Below are 15,377 nucleotides of genomic sequence, written 5' to 3' on the forward strand. Positions count from 1 at the left end.
CTCCATTCCAAAATTTTCTTGATCCATCTTCCATCTCTGATTCTGGCAACAAGTCCTGCCCAGTTCCATTTCGGCATTGTAGTTATTTTAACTGTGTCCCTAACACCAGTTTTTCTCCCAATTATTTGATTTGAAACTCTGTCTCTGAGGGATATATTCAACATTGACCTCTCCATTGCTCTCTCTGCCACTTGTATTTTACTAATTGCTTTAATGGTAAGGGTCAATGTTTCTGCTCCATATGTCAGAACTAGAAGTACACGCTAATCAAAAACCTTCCTGTTTAAACACAAGAGAATATCTGATCTACTGTCTTCCCTCAGTTTTCCGTAATCGCTGCCCATGTTAGTCCCATTCTTCTCTTTAACTCTGTTGTTTAATTGTCTCTTTCTAGTTTAATCTCTTGGTCCAGATACTTATAGGTATACATTTGTTAAATCCGTGGGCCATTAGTTGAAATGTTTTTGGGCAGTACAAGGTTGGTCATGTACTGTATTTTGGAAAAATTTTGAAAAAGCCAATTCGTCTAGAAGAGCTCTGAATGTCTTGAAGAAATTAGCTGGAATGATCTACCCGATCTGCAATAAGGACGTCTAGAACCCCTTAATTTGTTCAGAAATGTCCCATTTATGTTGACTCTGTAATAATGCGGTAAATACTTTAGGAGAGACGGTGTCTCTTCGCCTAATGCCCTTCTCATTTTGATCTGCTGTACATAAAATATCGTATCGTTTCATAAGCAAGGCGTAAATAAGAAAATAACTAAATGGATAAGAAAATAACGACAAAATAGGATGTGATAGGAATACATAATCAGCTAGGAGGATAATACAACTACTAATAGGAAAGAAAATAAATAGCTAAGAAACAAAGGAAAAATTGTAGTATAAAGAAATATCTTCCTAAGGAAATAAAAAAATATATAAAAAATAATAGATACATTTAGAGAATTACATGTTTAAGGGAGAAAGAAGTCCTAGGGATATAAATTAAAGAATTAGTCCTTAAAGATATAAGTAAAATATTCTAATACGAAAATGAGAGGTTGCAAAAATAGTTTTGATCCATAATTAAAAAATTACATACCGCTAACATAAAGGTAACAATTTCGTTAATGATATCATCTTCGGTAAACTGAGAATTGTTATCAGCTATTTCTATGAACATGTCTAGAAAACACGTTTTGGTTCCTTTCTTTATTTCCTGCCTTCTGTTGTTGAGAACCTAAAATGTTGCAGAAATTAATAACAGTTACATAAATAAATACGATTGAACCTATCCTCATATATTTTTACCTTATTCTATATTGTTATATTTTCTATCCTCAAGGAACAGTCAAATAATCATATAATCGTAAAAAAGATACATAAATGCCGACAACTATGCCAGAAAATGAAGGAAAAAACCCCCGACTATTAATGATACAGGGTGGTCATTAAGTAATTGTACAAAACTAAACAGTAGATTTTACAGTTTAAAATATTACAATTTAAGCCAACTTGCTTTAATAAAGCATTGATATTAAGAAAGATACAAAGTGATAAAGTGGAAATTTAAAATTTTATTATTCGCTACAACTTTTATGTTTGTAAACATTTATGTATATAAATTTACAACTGTGTGTTTTTTAGTATGAAAAATTATAATTTAACGCAAACATTAATGTAGTTAATAAAGAGCGCCACATAAGCTACATAAACTCCTGGTCAAAATTAACGCACCACTCATATTTTTCTCAATATTCTTTATTTATTGATAATTTACTGTGCAAAAAGTTGCCTATGGACCTTGTTTGACAGTGACAGTTGTTACGTAAGCTAATAATAGTCTTGATTTAACAATAATTTGTATTAAACTTCGTTTTAGACTAAAAGTGAGTTAAACTTTTCATCAAAAGTGCCGATTAAAGCAAAGTGCTTGTGAGAAACAAGCTTTTTATTGTGATATTTTTATCACATGCATGTTTGGAAGTTCATTTGCATAAAAATCAAATAAAAAAATTAACCGACAAAGAAATTTGTCAATGGAGGAGGCAGTGCGAGCATCGACTCTCCTAGATGAAGGATATTCAATGAGATACGTTGCAGATTTGTTAGGAAGACATCATTCCAGCATCAGTCGCAAGGTGAGGTGATATAATGAAACAGGGTCGTACCATCGAAGACCAGGTGAAGGGCAAAAACGTTGCACTAATCAAATTGATGATCGTTTTTTGAGACAACGTGCTCTCAGAGATAGGAGAGTCACCAGCAATTTGCTAAAAAATGAACTAGCAGATGTTCGAAATGTCGCGATATCGTCTCGAACAGTTAGAAGACGTTTAAATGAAGCAGAATTGAGCAACAGGAAACCGGCCAAAAAACGCTTGCTTACCAGACAACACAGGGTTCAGAGATTAAATTTTGCAAAATTGCATCAAAATTGGACCATCGATGATTGGAAACGAGTTCTTTTCTCCGATGAGACTAAAGTAAGCCTAAAAGCTCCAGATGGTCGTGAGCGTGTCTGTCGAAGGCGAGCAGAAAGGTTTACCAGCTGCAATATCTCTCCTAACGTACCTTTTGGTGGTCGCTCTAAAATTTTTTGGGGGGAATTTGTTTTGAAGCTCGTACGGAGTTAGTCCCCATACGTACGAGGTCTATGAATACCCATTATTACTTAGACAACATTATTGTCGAACATATAATGCCTTTTGCTCCGTCTCTTGGACCTAATTTTTTATTCATGCAAGACAACGCTCGTCCTTATGTTTCTCGACAGGTTATTGGCCACCTAAATGATGTTGATATTCCATTATTAAAGTGGTCACCTAACAGTCCGGACATGAAACCTATAGAGCATCTATGGGACTATCTCAAAAAAGATTCAAAGTCGTAGACCCCCTATTGCCAACCACAACCAACTCATTGAGGCCGTTATTGAAGAATGGGAGAATATTCCGCAAGTTTTTAACCTTGCAATAATCGCAATAAATGCAGTCCTAAGAAGTAAAGAAGGGCCCACACGGTATTAGTATTGTCCCAGATGCATTCTATTGTGTTACTTTACTGATTTTTTTCCTTTTTGCAATTTGGAGTTATGCTAGCTTATTTACGCATTTCCGACAAAAACAAATTTTTAAAGAAACAATGAGGCAAATTAAGGTCATGATAAAGTCATGTTGGACTTATTTGTAGGTGTTTATTATTATTTCAATGCAACTTAGTTTTATTTTGTGTTCCTATTGGAAATATTTAGATTATTTAAAGTGGTGCGTTAATTTTGTCCAGGAGTTTATATGCCAAAAATTTGCGCTTAACTTGTTTGTTATAAAAAAGGTATAAAAAGGTTTAATTATTAAACACCATATTACTTTTAAAGTTTCGATGTTTTAAATACACATTAAACTGAGTTTTTAATCGAAAATACCATTTAAAACTCTATTAAGGACTTAATCAACAGAATTTTAGTTTACAAATCAGTTATAAAGCTGGTAATCCAGGTATATTGCTTGGATAGATTGCAATCAAAATTCCTTTACATAATTAAAAATGCAAGTTTGATTCTACGATTTGTTTGGCGTATTCCCCCGATTCACTAGTACCCAATACTAATAAATGATGACTACTTAGGATTTACTCAAAACCTGTAGATATATAATCTAGCCACATTTTTGGATACAACTTCAACATATTGTAACGTCCAATTAAATATACTAGAAGGGAAGTTTATCAATCTTGGGCTACTAAGTTCTTTCATCAATTTCATTACATCAGCTTACTCCAATCGATCATTTCTTTAAAAAGTATTCAACAAATTTCAGCTTCAAGAACAAAGTTGTATTCTGAGTATCATCCGTTGCAGTCTCTATACAACGTCATTTCAAAACTTTCCGGACTTTCCGAGTTTGAATTTGTATCAGCCCAAGTGTCTGATGAGGCGGGGATAGGCCGAAATGAGTCATAACACTTTATTGATACCGATTCGAGCACGGGAAGTTTAACGAATTTGTCCTCCTAGGCCATATATTTGGCCATTTAAATTAACAAAGCGATAGCAGCTTTTGCTAGAAGATTTATTCTTTTACATATATATATATATATATATATATATATATATATATATATATATATATATATATCTACATGGACGGAATATATCCATAGGCAACAGAAATGGATTTCTGGAGACGTTCAGCTGGAAAATCGTAGACTAGAAAGAGTAACGAACAACAGAATAAGAGAAATTAGGAAAAACATAAAATAGTAGACGATATTGGTACCCAAGAACTCAGATGGTATGGTCATGTACAGAGAATGTCTGAAGAACGTCTCCCAAAACAAGTCTTAATGTGGACCCCTCACGGTAAAAAAAAAAGAGGAAGACCCCACCTTAGTTGGAGAGAAGGCATCAATAGAGAAATGAAAAACAGAGACATAGAAGAAGACATGGATGAATCGAGAGGAGTAGCAACTGGGTACCAGAAGACGTAGGAGAACGTTTTAAACCGATTTATATATATAGTTATATATATATATATATATATATATATATATATATATATATATATATTAAATCTCCCACTCAATCACAATCCGAAGACTCAGACCCTCATCATATGAAATCTTTTCTTCCTTATATCAATGGTGTCACTGACAAAATTGAAAAAATTCTTAAATTAAGAGGAATAAAGACATTTACCCCGCAACAAAAACTTTCATCTCGTGTCCGATCAATCAAAGGTAACATTTCAAATGAACAACACGGAGTTTATGAAATTCCTTGTACAGACTGCATCTGATCCCATATACGCCAAACAAATCGTAGAATCAAAGTTGCATTTTTAATTATGTAAAGGAATTTTGATTGCAATCTATCCAAGCTATCTATATACCTGGATTCCTAACTTCGCAGCAACTTTATAATTGATTTATAAACTAAAATTCTGTTGATAAAATCCTTAATAGAGTTTTAAATGGTATTTCCGATTAAAAAATCAAACTAATTTGTTTAATGTGTATTTAAAACATCGAAACTTTAAAAATAATATATTGTTTAAAATACATATTGTTTATTCTTATAAGATATAGTAGTTGAAGATATTTTAAGATATTTTTAAATATATAATTCAATAATTTATTAATTTTTTATGCAAAAAGAAACTACAGGATTTCACGCATCAAATAAAAAATTCAATAAGACACATTCATTTTCATATAAAATTCTATAAATAAAGAACAAAAAGAACTTTATTGAATTTATGTGATATATTTTAAGGTTGCTTAAATTTGTGAATATTTATGATGCAAATTTATCATCTTATTATGGAAACTATCTGCGTGAAACCAGATATAATAAAAATTCTTCTAATTTAACTATAATCTTATGTCATTGAACGAATTAATGTTAAAGAATTTATAGATAAAAGAACAGAAATAATGAACATATTTAAAAATTTATTACTATCAGCCGATTATTGATGTAAAAAATGGTAAAGATTCTTGACTATTAGCATTTTGACCCGGACATTTACAGATTTACAGGTGTAACTAAAAAACCCAGGACCTACGCATATTACAGAGGTCATTACCAGAGATTTAAATTAAGATAAAACATATACATTTTACGAAGAAGTATCATAGTCTGTCAGTACAATTATATATATATATATATATATATATATATATATATATATATATATATATATATATATATATATATATATATATATATATATATATATATTATAAAAACAGCCACACAGGCACACACTGAGGAGTAGGCAGATTGAGACCTCAGTGCCGTTTGACTGTTTTTGTATTTATACAGAACACGATATTTATGTTGCTACAATGTTCTGCAGACTTTTAAAGGAGCTACCAGCCACAAACTCATTATTTGAGATAAACCACTACTTTATGGAGCCAGGGCACACCCATATGCCGGCCGATACGATACATGTATTCATTGAAAAAGCTAAAAAAAATGCCATGGAAATCGAGGTGCCACATGACTGGACAAATTTATTAAAACAAAGTATTAAAACAGTTTACAAAAAAAAAAAAAACTTAGCGTATTTGAGGTTGGCCAAGAAAAATTTTTAAATTATGGAGATAAAAATAAAATGTGCACAGAAAAAAAAAATGAAGAAAGGGATTTGGTACCGTGTATGCAAATCAAACAAATAAAGTTAAAAAAAAACGGGTGTGGCAGTCAAGTGGGACTGCCGGTAGAAGTTATACTTCTATACCCGCGTTCGTTATAGATTACAATCTTATATGGGAGTCAATCTGCACAATCATTACATATGTAATGCTATAGGTAAGAGAGAGCAGAAAGAGAAAAAGAATTAGGTATATAGGTATATGGTGCATCGTTTGCTGTATATAAACCTTTGGCCGGTAATAGGAGTATAGTAAATGAAGGATTTTCATATGTGTATAAAAGAAGTTGTAATTCGTCATTCGTCATAAATTTTCCTGCGTTTAGAGCTTCTGAGTATTTTGTGGATAAGAGGGATTTGAGGTACAGTCCGAGGAAACGTGTCCAGCTTGATGGCATTTGTAACAAGTTAATTTATCGGAAAGAAAAAATTCGGTACGAACTATTTTTAAAATAAATTAGGACGGGTACAGTAAAAATTGTCTGTAGGTGCAAAGTAAACTTGTCTTCGAAAACTAAGTACATGGCTGTATTGCGGGTCTTGTATTCCAGCTCTAAGGAACGAAATCGGAGACATTAATTTAAAACTAAGATTGATTAAAGACTGTTCGATTATGTCATGGAGTATAGATGGACATACGTTGGATAAAACTAGTCTATAAGCGGGTGTAATTAGTTTACGTGCTTTGATTGTATGTTCTCCAATTTTAATTTCACCATGTTGACTTAGAAAATCATCTACGACTTGTATGCTTGAAAGGTAAATGCATAATCTTCCGTTTGACATATTAGATGAGAACAGTACATTTTTTGGATGGACTATAGTTCCTACTGAAATGGTGTACTCTTCTGTTCTTATTTCATCTACTGCCAGTAAAATTATGGCCTGGTTTTTTCTTGGGAATTTTGTTAATGGTTGTTGCTTAGTGATGGTAGAATAAGTAATGTTTTGCTGATCGGGATTAATTGATGGACCCCTGTAGTCAGAAATACCACCTGTCATTTTGTCAAATTTAATCTTCTATCTTTTTTTAAATTTAAAATTGAACTTCCATCTCAATAATTTTAATTTGGGTAGGTCCAACTCTGTTTATTTAAAAGTAAATAGTCGATCTAGCAATTAGCAAGATAATGCCGAGAGTTAAAACTAGTTTTTTAAATAATTAATAAATACGAAATAAAAATGTTCTTCGTATGTATATAAAAACAATGTTTGTAATCAAACTACTGCCAATTTGGAAACTGTACTTACAGCTATTAACAGACCACTGTTACACTGCTTCTAGGTATATACACTTCCCAACAATTGAAGTGGATATTATGAAAATGTGTATTTTATTTTTTGTTCATAAGGTCAAATAGAAAAATGGAGTGATATAAATAAAGATTTATTTTTAATTCGTATTTTCATACAGACGAACCGAAAGAAAGCAATTCTTTAAGAAAAAAAAAATAGAAAATAAACAAAAATTGTAAAATTAACAACCTAAAATTTCTATTCCTGCTCAATTTCTAATATCCCGAAAAGAAAAATTTATAGTGTATGGGTCCACCTCGGTGTCGCCTTAGTGCTCTAACTCTATTTGTAAGACCTCTTATTAAATTATTGATGAACTGCTTCGGTATACGTTCCCAAATCGCGCGTAATGTATTGGCCAACTGATCTAAGTTTTGGGGCGGTTGAAGGAGCCTGTTTTGTTGCCTAGGCATTTCGGCCCAAACATGTTCAATGCAATTCATATCAGGTGAACACGGTGGCCACTCCATTCTTGTAATGCCATGAGCTTCTATACACTCGTTGAAAATTCTCGCACGGTGAGAGCGAGCATTATCATCAATCAGAACAAATAGTTCGCCTATTGCACCAAAAAATGGAACAACTATTGGTACTATGACTCTGTCTCGATATCGTGTAGCAGTCATTGCCTCATTAATTAAGACCACTAAGTCCGTGCGACTGTCAAAACATATGCCTCCCCACACGCAAACGGATCCACCTCCAAAAAAAGTGGTTGGGACCCTCAGATTTTCATTGTAACGCTGTCCTCTTTCCCTCCACACCAATATTCGGCTATTATTCGTATACAAACGAAATCTGGACTCGACAGTAAAGAGACAATTCCTCCAATTTTCGAAATTCCACTGATAGTGTTCCATCGCCCAGCGATATCTGCTTGCACGCTGCTCCCTAGTTAGTCGTGGATGGGTAGCGCGCCGTCTAGCCCTTAAATTGGATGCATGTAACCGTCTTGTGACAGTTTGACTGGAAATCGCTCGTCCAGTAGCATGCCTGAAGATACTGTTAATTCTGGAAGCCGTGAATGTTGGGTTTTCTCTTGCCGTCAGAACTACAAAACGGTCTTGCCGACGAGTTGTAGATCGTTCTCTTCCTCCTCCATGCCTGTATGTTGCAGATCCAGTTGCTACATACCGATTCCATGCACTACTTATCACACTTTGCGACACATTTAGCCTCATAGCCACCTCTTGTTGAGTTATGCCTTGTTGGATCCAACGAACTAATTGCTCGAGCTGCACTAGTTCAAAACAGACGTTGCGGCATAATGTTTTTGTGATAAATAGATTTCTTGACTTATTGACAACTGGTAAAGCCAATACAAGCACTTTTATACGAATGATATATTGATGTTTGGAACAACATGTCTCTCTTTGAACGAGATAAGGGCCGATAAGAATAGGGAGAAAAAAACGACATGTAAAAAATATTGGCAATAAAGATAGCTTATAGAGTATAGTACAGGTAATTATTTTAAAAATAGTTTTATATGTTAATTTTAGGAATTTTAAAATTATCCACTTCAATTGTTGAGTAGTGTATTTTGGTTTATTATTTAAATTTACACTGTTTCTTCTTCTACTAAACATTTGGCAACACAATAGTTAGTAATAAAATATACTACTTTTATTTTACTCGAAATTTCGTTATTTTAGTAATCAAAAATCTCTAAAATTTTTCAATATAAAATTAATGTACCATGTAGGTGTCGCCATCTACGAGCGAATACCTAAACCTTCAAAATTGAATAACAGCTTCCTGAAATGAAGTCGCACGCTAATTAAAATAGTTGATACAAGATACCATACCCACCCATTCGATATACTAATTTTGACTAAATATATTTTTTTTGATAACCGAGATTCCTATTAATATTCACTTTTTGCTTAATTCTTCTTACGTTCTAAATATGTAATATGAAGAGTAACACTTTTGTAGTTTACAAAAATAGTATCAGTAGTTCAGTGTCTTCATATGTACCTATATATTATTAATAAATAGATAGGTACATTATTATATCTCCTATATACTGGATCACGATTTAAAAATTCCCACCCTAATCTCTTAATACCTATAAATAATATGAAAAATCGGAAAAAAGAGGCCAATTTTGTTTTAAATGGAAAGATTGTCAGTGAAAATTTTTCATCCCCAAGATTTAACTCGAAGGACAATTTTTTAAATTGTTACTTTTTATAGAAAGGTCATACAATTTTGTACAAAGACGTTGGTGAACTCTCTTTTATGTTGCTTCTTTCTTTTTGTTTTTCTATTTTCCTCTTGTTGTCCAAAATTGTGCTAATTTTAGGTCTTTTCTACTCTTAAGTGTCTTCTCGGTGAAGGTGTGTATTTTTACTTCTAATATTATTTAAATTTGCTCAAATACTTATTATGATAGTAAATGTCTTTAGTTTTTAGTTGCTGTATGCTAAAACAACCACTTGGTCTATGTATATTAGAGCATTTTTAGTTAAATTTTCTGCTAATACCCATATATGGCCATTAAAATTACTATAACATATTGTGATTTACTACCATAAAAGACAGTAAATTAATAAAAAAAATACCATACAAAACTATAGTTTCAGTTTATATTTGTACAAAATATCAAAATAGTGAAAGAAACATAATTTTAACGAAGTAATCTCTATCTGAAATAAGAATTTAATTTAAAAAAAATGTACTCACTTCTTTGGTATATGAATGGAGACTATGCTTTTGTTTCTTTTCGTAATTAGCAGAAGTTGTTCTATCAAATATTGAATCAAAAAGTAACCATGGTCTCACAAATCGTTCGATCGCTTGCAGTTCACCTCTAAAACAATTTTTTATAAAAGAACCTAAGTAGAGTATACAATAAAGGCATAACTCACTTTCTGTATGGAGAATCTTTATCAAAGGGAACTCCTAATACTCCATCTATAATGTTCGAAAATTATAATTATCTGTTTTAAACTATATTTTTATTATCTTAGCAAAAATATGTTATAACAAAATAGTAATTGATGATCATCCAATAAAACAAGTGACTCATTTCATTTAGCTAGGATGTTACAGACCCCAGAAAACTTCCATATTCACTAGACTACTTTCTAAGCAAAAGTATGTCTAGAAACAATTTTCTAATAAAATCCAGCTACGATCTCTCACTGGATCATACACCGAACAGTATTTATAAACAATATACCCCTCCTCAATTCCTTAACTGGTTATATTTTTAATTCTATTTAGAAAAAAATTGAATCATAATTTGCGACTCAAATCTTTAGACGAGCTAGATACAGCAGCCCAAATACTTCGCAGCACTCATGCAAATAGTGGTATGGAAATCTATATAATGAACCGACGCAAACCTATATATATATATATATATATATATATATATATATATATATATATCACGAGTGTCCCCTACACATTCGCCGTCATAAGAACCTGGCAAAGATCTATAAATAATAGACCAACACATATCCAATGCACTACGTAAGCAACGAAACCTTTTTACATTACAATTGTTGCAGCAGGATAACAGGAAATCTTAATAGACGATTTGCAACCGACCCTTCTATAGGAAAACCTAGCGGCAAATAGACTCGTAGCAACAGAAAAGCAGACATCTTTACTTTAAATCTTAAAATCTTATTTCTAGCTCAACCAGAAGGTTTTAATGAAGAAGTAGAAGAACTTATAAACGTAGTATGTAAAATATCTATACCTCTACAGAAGTCAAGAAAGAAATTCACCAACTAAACCTACACAAGTACCTAGGTTACAACATAATCTTGGGCCACGTATTAAAACAATTTCTCACAAGACTATCATTCTACGTATTAATGTATTCAACTGCATGGTAAACTAGTCCTAGTTTCAAAAAATATGACCATTTTCTGAATTTACGCAGAGCATGAATGCCTAACATTACTACCAAAAAATATCAGTTTGCCTTTCGAGAAAATTACGTCAGTACCCAGCAAATCCATCAAATGATAAAAGGTAATCATAAAGCTTTAAAGAAAAGTAATGCTGCACTGCTATATTCCTAGACATTTCTCAAGCGTTCAACAAATACTGATGTACAAATTAAAAATTGTACTATCCAGTAATTATTCCTCTTAGTCAAATTCTGTATATCAGATTCTTTTCTGTAAAATTCAATAAGCACAAATCCATTATCTGTCCTATCAACTCCTAGGGTAGCGTCCTGGATCGCTGCTAATGAATGATTGGTAGACAAGCTGCTGAACAGAAGTAAACACAGTAAAATCCACATAAATAATATATACCAAAAAATGAATAATGGAAGAATACCCACAGTAACCAACATAAAATACATTGGTCTCCATCTTCAACAAAGCCTCAATTGGAAAACACATCTATACCAAAAGAAGACAGCGCTACTTAAAGGTATGGCAAATCCACTGGCTTCCACAACGAAAATCAAAACTTAACATCCAAAACAAAATTATTCTATACAAATCAATACGTAAACCTATCTGGCACTACGGACTCCATCTGCTAAGATGCATGTTTAAAACTATCGTAGATGAACACCATCCAAATTTTAAGATCTATAGTAAACCCACCATGAGACATACTTAACAAGACGCTTTACACCAGAACTTAAATATCTCATTCATCAAAGACACAAACTACGTGTATCATATACCTGGAAAACACACTAGTTAGAGGACTTTATAACAATGGTTTAGTCACAAGAAGAGCTAACAGTTTATTTTATTGACATATTTTCTGAGTTAAAATTTTAAAATTGCGTAATATTTTTAAATATTTGACTTACTATGAAGAATATCCAGCACACAGTCATTGATAAATGGAGTAATTTTTACTGTCTGCTCCCCTTCAAGTTTGCTTACAAATCTGCTAGAGCATTCTGTGAATAGATCTACAAACTTCTCCAAAATATTCATGTGGAAATAGGGCTGTATCATCTTCCTATTCTTTTTCCACTTATAACCTGAAACGTTAAATAAATATGAATAAATAAATAAAATTCATTTATGAATTTTTTCCTTTTAAATTTAAATTAAACAGTATAATATTAATATGTGGTGACTTTGATAACAAAATTGTTAGGTTTCACAATTGAACAATTCACAGAGAATTGATGAACAGACAAGAAGTAATAAAACGATAAAACTTTATATAAGGCAATGGTTACAACTTAATTCTCTCGAGTAAGACTTAGATGTTAAACTAATTCATCACAAGGTAAGCTTCAAAACAGATCAAATCTGTATTCTAGATTCAAAATCTATATTCTAGATAGAAGCTTTGTCTACGATGAGAACTTTGTTATTCCTGTAAATGGAAAACCTTTAAATAAATAGAATCCACAAGCCAAAAGGCCTTAAATATGATGCTAATTTATTAAAAAACTGAACTTATGTATTTTAAATATGCATTATACTCTGTACCTTAATGCATAAAGGGGTGCTGTAATGAACAAAACATAAAAGAACATCTTAGTAACATATAAATACTGGAAGAAGTCTGGAGGCTTCTCTTTGATGGCAAATGAGACAACTCTGCGGATCTAAGTTTGCTGGAAGCTGTTGAACTATGTTAGAAATAACCTCTTATTCGGACAATACATTTACAGTTTACTCTTACAAAACATTGTCTTGCTTGCTATATATTAAATATTAATTACTATTTAAATGGGAGTAAGCCACAATTAAAGGTTAAAATACGTTTATTGACGTTTCAATTTCCACTTCGGAAATCGTTCTCAAAATACAAACATTAGTGTTTGTATTTTGAGATACAAATACAAACATAATGTTTGTATTTTGAGAACGATTTCCGAAGTGGAAATTGAAACGTCAATAAACGTATTTTAACCTTTAATTGTGGCTTATTCCCATTTAGATAGTAATTAATTTAAAATGCCACAATAAAATAGCTTCAGAACAATATATTAAATATATTATGACTATATTATTAAATGTATGTAAAAATATTTGTCTTAAACTCACCGTTGTTTGTTATAAGCCCTTCTCCTATAAAATTATGTAAAGCCCTATAGAATAGACTCTTCTCATTGTTTTTGTTCGTCGAAAGGATCAGCTTTAAGTGTCTTGGTTCATAAATGAAGACAGCAGGTAAAATGGAACACCACACCCTGAAAAACTTACCATACATGTTATAGGCATGGTTGCCCAGATATATTAATTCTGCAATAAAAGAAAAATCTTGAGAAAATTTGATATTAGAGCAAATATAGATATTTGTAAATGTGTAAAGAGGTTTGTAACAGCCTTGTAACATATCATAATCTCGCCCTCACATATTTCGTTATCGACAAACTGAATACGGCTCTGTAAATATTTCTTTGTCGACAAACATAACCCCAGTCCTGTACTATATTTACTTTACCACTAAAAACTCTAGTTTTCGTTAAATATCTACTTAAGTTTAAATTATTTCCTAAATCAGACCGTTTTATATATACTCTAAAAAACATTATTTACATAATATCTGAGGCATCAATCCGACGTGACATTTTCGGTATAAAAAAAAAATTTAAGCGATCTTTTTAAATACCTGCATATAAATCAGGTTCTTTTTTATATCATGTATGTTTTCTGTCCGTAAAATCAGATTAGTTCTATCTCGTCCTCAGAACAATTATCAAGCGCACTTTACGTATACAATCAGAATCATTCTGATGCTCTCTATCACAACTATCTTGTCCTTTATCGCACACAATCAAATACTCGCCGACATACAAAAGTATTGTTTAAACACAGTTTTCGAAAAACACTGTAAAAAGTGTTTGTAAAAATTAAATGTGCTCACATAAAATGGAACTCACAGTATACAATATTACTTCAACATCTAACTATAGCTTCCTTCGACGAAGATTAATTAATCGGCGACTTTTAAATTCAACTAACAGTTTTGGCCCTATCATAGAGGAAAGAATCAACTACAATAATGTTATCATAAAGTTTCATCTCCGATCTTGTAGTATTCTCTTTTGATTTATAATTTTGGTTAACGAAAAATAAATCTTTTTCTTCTTCATTTCAGGAATTTGACATTGTTGGTCTGTTACCTGTTGTACTTCAAAAGAAACAATACCTCAAAATAATATGGCCAGACAATATTAATGGATCATAATTGATGTTTTAATATGCACATAGTAGGAAAAGAAAAGGAAGAAAATTAATAAAAAAAATAGTATTTTAACTATAAAAATATCTATGGAAATCAAATAACATAATGTGCTTTTAATCTTCGTTTTATAAACAAACAAAAATATTAGTGAAAGGATGTTATAAAATTGCATTAAGGTTGTTTCCGTCAAAAATAAAAACCTTACACAACATTATTATAGTTTCTGAGGATATAATATCCAAATAAATACGCACAAACCACTTCGCAATCCGGTTTTAACAGAGAGAAGGTCATCTGGGCAATACCCTCCTTACATTCCTAAGGAATCGTAACAGTTTTATTAAAAATTGTTAATAAAATTATTATTAATCTGTTTTAGTAATGCGTGTGGTAAAAAGTAAAACAGAATTAGGTATATAAAAATTATCAAACGTACAAAACAAAATAAAGGTTCACCTGTAGAAAGAAATGTAGACAATTTATTAAAGTAAATTAAAATTAAATGCTCAACTGAAAATAAACAGAAGAAATAAACAATAAATGGAAAACATATAAGTATGCAAAATCTGGAAAACTGAAAAAACATCTGGCCCCAATAACATTCACAGCGACATTTTAAAGCTCTTACAAGATGAAAAGTTAGATCTCCTTACAAAAATCTTTTGATCTAAAACTATATGTTTAAATGATAAGTCTTATGTCCCATATGTACTAAAAGTTACTTCTGAAAATAATTCATAACAGAATTTACAAATAGGGTAAGAGAATAAGGGAATAGAACAATTTGGTTTCAGGAACG

At 31.6% G+C, this 15,377-nt stretch overlaps 2 protein-coding genes across 4 annotated transcripts in view; both read right to left on the reverse strand.

The window, feature by feature from the left end:
* The window catches only part of LOC140448794 (uncharacterized), an 853,042-nt gene that overhangs the window by 635,749 nt on the left and 201,916 nt on the right, over nucleotides 1–15,377 (reverse strand). The window lies entirely within an intron of this gene.
* Cyp4aa1 (Probable cytochrome P450 4aa1) overlaps nucleotides 1–15,377 on the reverse strand; it is an 81,969-nt gene that overhangs the window by 3,902 nt on the left and 62,690 nt on the right. For all 3 annotated transcript variants that reach the window (XM_072540170.1, XM_072540169.1, XM_072540168.1), the window contains exons 3-7: nucleotides 13,435–13,632; nucleotides 12,237–12,413; nucleotides 10,312–10,357; nucleotides 10,127–10,253; nucleotides 1,087–1,224 (exon numbers count right to left, since the gene is read on the reverse strand). In XM_072540170.1, the coding sequence (XP_072396271.1) occupies nucleotides 1,087–1,224; nucleotides 10,127–10,253; nucleotides 10,312–10,357; nucleotides 12,237–12,413; nucleotides 13,435–13,632 (686 nt within the window). The remainder of the gene's footprint in view (nucleotides 1–1,086; nucleotides 1,225–10,126; nucleotides 10,254–10,311; nucleotides 10,358–12,236; nucleotides 12,414–13,434; nucleotides 13,633–15,377) is intronic.

The sequence above is a fragment of the Diabrotica undecimpunctata genome, chromosome 8 (assembly GCF_040954645.1).
Source record: "Diabrotica undecimpunctata isolate CICGRU chromosome 8, icDiaUnde3, whole genome shotgun sequence".
In the NCBI taxonomy this organism is placed as follows: domain Eukaryota; kingdom Metazoa; phylum Arthropoda; class Insecta; order Coleoptera; family Chrysomelidae; genus Diabrotica; species Diabrotica undecimpunctata.